This window comes from Marmota marmota, unplaced genomic scaffold, assembly GCF_001458135.2.
Source record: "Marmota marmota marmota unplaced genomic scaffold, marMar, whole genome shotgun sequence".
In the NCBI taxonomy this organism is placed as follows: domain Eukaryota; kingdom Metazoa; phylum Chordata; class Mammalia; order Rodentia; family Sciuridae; genus Marmota; species Marmota marmota.
The window spans coordinates 2,116,178-2,122,177 of NW_026000141.1; the positions used below are offsets into that span (position 1 = coordinate 2,116,178).

A 6,000-nucleotide genomic window follows, 5' to 3' on the forward strand; every position below is an offset into this window, starting at 1 on the left:
GGTTGACCTGCTCAGCAGGAAGGTCTGCCCAGAATCTCCAGGACCCTGTGTATCGAGGGTGCTCAGGGATCCAGATGTTTTAAGTTTGGAACCTCCCAGATCTTCAGTGTTGGCAGCTTTTTAAATTGAAGTCATGAGGTGCTAACGGGGTAGACTAGCTCCAGCCCAGAGGGTCCCTGTACACCCTAAAGTCACTTGTAGCCCTAAAAGTTTTGTAAAAACCAGAAAATCCGTTCTTGGTAGAAAAGCCTGTGGCTCTTTTCCAGGGTGAGGGTGACGAGAGGACGCAGGGCCGGGCACAGGGCGCTCTGTTCTCACCGGGCGGCGCCTGCTCTCACGGGGACTTCAGACAGTCCCAGCCCTGAAAAATGAAGGGACAGAGAACAAGAAGAAGGGGGGCAGGGGAAGGAAGAGGAAGCAGGGAGGGAGGAGAGGGAGAGGGGGAGAGGGACAGCGGGAAGCAGGGAGGAGGGGACAGGAGAAACGGGGGCGGGGGGGGAGGTCGCACGGGACAGGGATCTTCAGTGCTCATCTCCCAGTGATACCTGGGCCCTTTGGAGTCAGGCCTAGTGGCCCGCTGACCATGGGCGAGCCCCTCACAGAGTCAGGGCCACCCCACCGACCGCCCCCGACCCTTGGGCTGCTTCAGGAGACCTGCCCACTTGGGGGAAGCCAGCCCTGTCCCTCACTGCTGGCCCCTGGGCTACATCTTCACTCATTCCCTGCGGGATTCTGCCTGCTGTCCCCTGGCCTGGGGCATCGTCTCCCGCATTCTGCACCAATGCCTCCTTCTAATCCTGGACACAGGATGCTCAGCACACAGGACGCTGCACTTGAATGGCCTCCCTGGCCTCCCGGACACCGCCGTGTGCAGGTCCCTGCTCCTTACTGTTTCCGGAGGTGTTGGGGTTACTGGGCAGTTCTGGTCATGTGTCCACACCTGCCCCTATGCCGGACTCTGCTCTCCTTGGTGGGTGGCAGCCCCTGGTGAAGCAGGGCTTAGGCATGTGTGCTCGTGTGTGTGCACGTGTGTGTGTGTGTGCTCGTGTGCATATGTGTGCACGCGCATTTGTGTGCACGTACATGTGTGTGCACGTGTATGTGTGCACATGTGCATGTGTGCTCATGTGCATGTGTGTGCACATGCATGTGTGTGCTCGTGCGTGTGTGTGTGTATGTGTGCATGTGGGTGGGGGCTTCGGGGTTTTGTTTTTGAAATCTCCCACGTTTTTAATGTAGGGATTTAAAAGGTAACTAACAGGTAGAACCAAAGGGCCAGGATGAGCCACACTTGGACAACAGAGCGTTGACATTGCGTGATCCTGCTCCCCTGCAAATCTGTCTCTGCCAAATTTCCATTTGTTCAACAGGCCGTAGGCACTAGTTTTAAAGGCTCCATCACGAACACATTTCCCTTTCTCCAGGAAGATGAAGAATGTGGTGCTGCCGTGGCCTAGCAGCTAGGCCATCCTCTCTGAGCTACATGCTGTGTAAATACACAGAATCATAATGACTGCAATCATCTCGAGTCTCCATCTTCCTGGGAACAGGCTGGACTGTGCCGCTCCTGGGACCCCAGGATCAGCAACGACCGGGTCTTTTCCTCGTACAAATGTGTCTATAAAAGGGCATGTTTATAAACTTTTGCAAAGTGGCTGCTGTCTCTGGCTGAGGCCATTTATGGGTTTGCACTAATCAGCCCTCCTGGCTTCGTAGGTTGGCCTGGGAGCAGGCCGCATGTGGAGCCTGGGTCCCTGGGAGAGGTCTCAGGTGGGCTGAGGGTCCTGGCCCTGCCAGCTCCTGCTCCCTTCTGTGTCTCCCTTCTGTTCCTGGTTTCCCTATGAAATGGGGGGTGGGCTGAGCAGACTTGGGTGTCGCTTCCAACCTTGTACAATTCTCTAAGATGACGATCTGGCCGTGAGTGACGGTCACTGCAAAAGCTCACATTGACCTGGTGTTGTCTGTAAAGCTAACTCCCTCTCTGCCCAGCAGGCATCGGGGCACCAGGGCCAGTGTAGACAGCACCAACATCTGCCAATATAGACAGACAAACAGGTACAAGCCCCTGGGGGCTGAAGGCACGCGGGTGGGCTAGCACGTTCACTTGTTCTGCCAGAGCGCAGCCAGTCCTCCAGGGTGGCGCACAGATAGGTGGGAAAGTATCCATCAAGCACCTTCTGGGCAGGAGGACTGGTGCTGGGGTAGGACCAGCGAGGGAAAGCTTGGTGGCCTCGGAGGCCTCCCCAAAAAGAGGGCCTGGTGGTGACCAGTGTCCTAGCCGTGCATCAGGCTGCCCTCAACTCCCGGGCCCCTGAACCTGCCTACCTTCCCACGTCTCCCAACTGCCCTCTGCCATCTCTGGCATGGCACCCCCAGCTCCCTCACAGCCCTGAGCCCCTAGTTAGGCCCACAGAGGACCGGCTCTGTGGCTGGAGCGTGTGCTGTCGGCAGGACACACGGCTCCACTGGAGCTCAGGAGTGTGGACGCCCCTGGTTGGCTGCTGTGGGCCTTGCCTGGCTGACTGGCATTGGCGGTGGCCCCTCGCACTGCCTGCTGCTGCCGAGGGTGATGCCCTCCTCACCAACACTGAGAGCAGGTCTCGCTCTTTCTGAGGGACCCCAGGGCAGCTGTCACTCAGTGGGCACCCTGAGGGGACAGCCAGGGTGCAGCAGCCCAGGGCTCTGGGGCCACAGGAACACAGTGCCCCGGGGCCACTAAGGGCCTGCCCATGGGAAGGGGTAAGCAGAGCCTGAAATGCAGAAAGGAAGAGAAAGTGCAGGGCTGTGATGAGGAGAGGGACAAGGGAGTGGCCAGAGGAGGAGGAGGGGTAGGCCAAAGCAAGGTGAGACAGCAGGGGCCAGACGGCGGGGGCCAGACGGCAGGACTCTGCGTCTCAGTGGCCCTCGATGGCTGCAGGCACAGCTGCTTTCCTTAGGTGGCCGGCTGGAGAAGAAAGGGCCTCGGCTACACTAAGTCAGGATGGGCAGGAGCGACGTTTCTATGTGGAGGGAAAGACTGACGGATTCCAACAGCTCCCTGGAGTTCAGGGTCCAGAAAGCGAGCCGTGAGGACACTCTGTCAGAGGCCACCATCTGGGAAGGGCTGGCCCAGGGCCACCTCCTCAGCGGCACTCCCTGGCCAGGACACCTGTTCAGCTGCCCTCTCTCCATCTCCTATCCCAGCCTCAGTGGGAGCAAGGTCTGGCCCAACAGCCTCCACCAACACAATGCTGACCTGTCCCCTGTGCCCAGGCCACAGGCTCTGCTTCTTGGCTTTAGTGTTTGGCCCAGGGAGGGGCGCAGCTTCAGCACCTTCTTACAGAGGACTCCAGGAGCATGGAGCGGAGAGAGGGCAGTCTCTACCCCAGCGTGGGTGAAGGGAGGTGGTGACAAGGACCGATGGCCTGGCAGCATCACAACCCATGGGGGAAGATAGCCAAGTGGGCCCCACTTCTCAGGGCTTCCTGTGAGGGGCCCTGGGGGACCTGGCTGTGGATCTGGGCGGGCTCCCCAGAATGAGGGCAGGACTGCTCGCCACGGGGCGGCCGGGAACCCCATGCTGTCAGCCTGAGTCAGCATTTCCCGGCAAAGGGTCACTCGCAGGTCCCCGACGCCCCGACTGCCACCCAGAGGCATGGGAGCACAGGGAATGCCAGGCCCGCTGGCCGAGAGCTGGCCAAGCAGTGCCCATGCTGCTCCTCCGTCCTCCTGGGCAACCTCACCCTCAACCTCCAGACTGGGGAATCACATGGCCAAAGACAGGCCACTCTGGTGAGCAGGTCCCACGTCCAAGACTGGGCACACCAAGGGGCTGGGGGCTCCAGGGCTTGCTGTTCTGGGGGCCTCATGTCACCAGCACCTGATGCGAACTGAGACAGAGCTCAGCCTGAGGTCTCCTGGATCACAAGAGCCCTTCTGACCCAGCCCAGTGGGGACAGAGCCGCTTCCCCACCCACGGCCCAGGACACTGACACAGACGAGGCCGGCGGGGCTGTGGGGTAGGGGCGTCGGGGCAGAGGAGCCCAAGAAGGGCCATCACTGGTGGCCTCGGAGTGAAGCCAGTCATTGGGCAGCACCCAGCTGGGAAGGAGGGAAGGCCCCACTGGAGCAGGGGATGGGTCTCTTACCTGGATGGTCCTGCGACCTGCCGTGGGCTCCTCGCACCTGCACAGGGAAGACCACATCGTGAGATGCGGGGAACCTCACGCAGAACTCCAGCGTCCCTCCCGACCAGGCACATTACCTGAGCACTGCAGCAGGTGAGGAGCAGCCAGAGGGGCCCGCAACAGAGCGGCCGCGGCTGCCTCATGGCTCTCAGAGGCTGCAGGGGATCCGAGCAGAACTCCTGAGGGTGGAAGAGTGTGTCCTCTACCTTCTGGCTCCTTGGGAGAGGGACATCTTTTCAGGTTCGGGGCCAGAAAAATCTGTTTCCTCAAAGTCTGTGACACAGGTTCTGGAAGCACGCGGGGTTTCTCTCCTGTCTCAGAACTGGAGCTCCTTCGGTGATCCAGGAGCCGGGGCGTCCAGAGCCACGTGGAATGCAAGAGGAACCCAGGCCAGGTGGCAGTCCCAAGTCCCCTCTCTGTCCAGCTGGAGCTGCGTGTCCCTCTCCTGCCCAGAATGGCGGAGCAAGGAGGCTTCCCAGCTGCGCGCCCTGGAGCTCCAGCTGCTCCCAGCGTCCCGCCCGCCCGCGGCCTCCCTCTGGTCTGGCTCCACACCTCCGCCAGCCGCTCTTGGGTGGAGAGGGAGTGAGGTCAGCTCTCCTCAAACTGTCCTCCTCTCTCTATTTATATCCCGCCCTGCTACGTCCTTCCTGGGTCCTAACACCAGCCTGTTAGGAGCCATGGGAGCAGACTCGGGACCCCGGACCCGATGCAGACGGGGTGTGGGTGTGGGGTGTGCATACGGGGGGCTGTGTATAGATACCAGTGTTCGTGGTGTGGGTGTGGGTGTGTCTGCGTGTACACACACACTACGGCGCCCTCACAGCCAAACAGTAGTGAGCTCCCGTTGCACCTGGACCTTCACACCTGCAGGGCCCCCCATGGAGCCCTGGGAGCTGATGCTAAGAATGGAGGGAGAGCCACCCACCAGGGCCCCTTCCCAAGGAGCAGGCGCCATCCCCCTCCCCCCCCCACAGCACCTGTGACAGCTCTCTGCACCTCCCCACTGAGCTCCTGGGCAAATCTCTGTCTCTCTCCCTGAAGTCCCTCATCTGCACAACAGAGGGGACACTGCTGCTCCACGGGCACCCCAGAGAAACAGGGCTGAAGAGCAAGGCTCTGGAAGCAGTGGGTAAGGGCCGCAGCACTCAGTCGATGCCACCATGATTATTGTCAGAAAGTCAGAGATAACAGCCAATAAACACGTTGGATATCATCACAATCTCAGCCATCCTGACTTTAAAAGGGAAATAGGAGTCCTGAGTCCAGCATGCTTCCTAAAGAGGACAAGAACTTCACTTCCAGGCTCCACGGGGCAGGAGCCCAGGGGTATCCAAATGTACGGTGAGTTTAACTTGTGCCAGCACCTGACTCTCGGAGCTCCCCACCTCCTCGATCAGGTTCCAGGTAACTGACCACGCTCCCCTCCTCTTGGCACCAACGGACCCCTGGGCAGCAGCAGACTTATTCTGGTGCAGGCAGGTAGCTTCAGGGACACTTCAGCAGGCATGAAGGCCCCCATGCCCGCTGCCCCATCAGCCCCCAGGCCCTGTAGCCCCTGCCCCGTGGCAGGTTGTGCTCAGCCCTCTGAACACAAGGATCTTTCTCAGACTAAGCAAAGCCAGGGTGTTTCTATTGTTCACAAAGTTACCCCCAGAGAGCAGGTAGCCCCAGTTCAATGGCAGCGAATGCAGCAGGACCTGCCCGCTGGGGGGTCGGGACATGGTCTTCCTTTGTCTTTCACATTTTGCAGCCATGGGGATGGAGCCAGGCCTTGCACGTGCTGGGCAGTGCTCCACTGCAGAGCCACACCCCAGTCCTTAATTTACGGGGCCTC

At 60.1% G+C, this 6,000-nt stretch overlaps 1 protein-coding gene across 3 annotated transcripts in view; it reads right to left on the reverse strand.

The window, feature by feature from the left end:
- The window catches only part of Adgrd1 (adhesion G protein-coupled receptor D1), a 97,616-nt gene extending 92,564 nt beyond the window's left edge, over positions 1-5,052 (reverse strand). For 2 of the 3 annotated variants that reach the window (XM_048785887.1, XM_048785886.1), the window contains exons 1-2: positions 4,244-5,052; positions 4,128-4,164 (exon numbers count right to left, since the gene is read on the reverse strand). In XM_048785887.1, coding sequence (XP_048641844.1) covers positions 4,128-4,164; positions 4,244-4,309 — 103 coding nt within the window. In that variant the 5' untranslated portion in view covers positions 4,310-5,052. The remainder of the gene's footprint in view (positions 1-4,127; positions 4,165-4,243) is intronic. The other variant, XM_015505634.2, reaches the window with a different exon arrangement.
- Between the last annotated feature and the right edge of the window lie 948 nt (positions 5,053-6,000).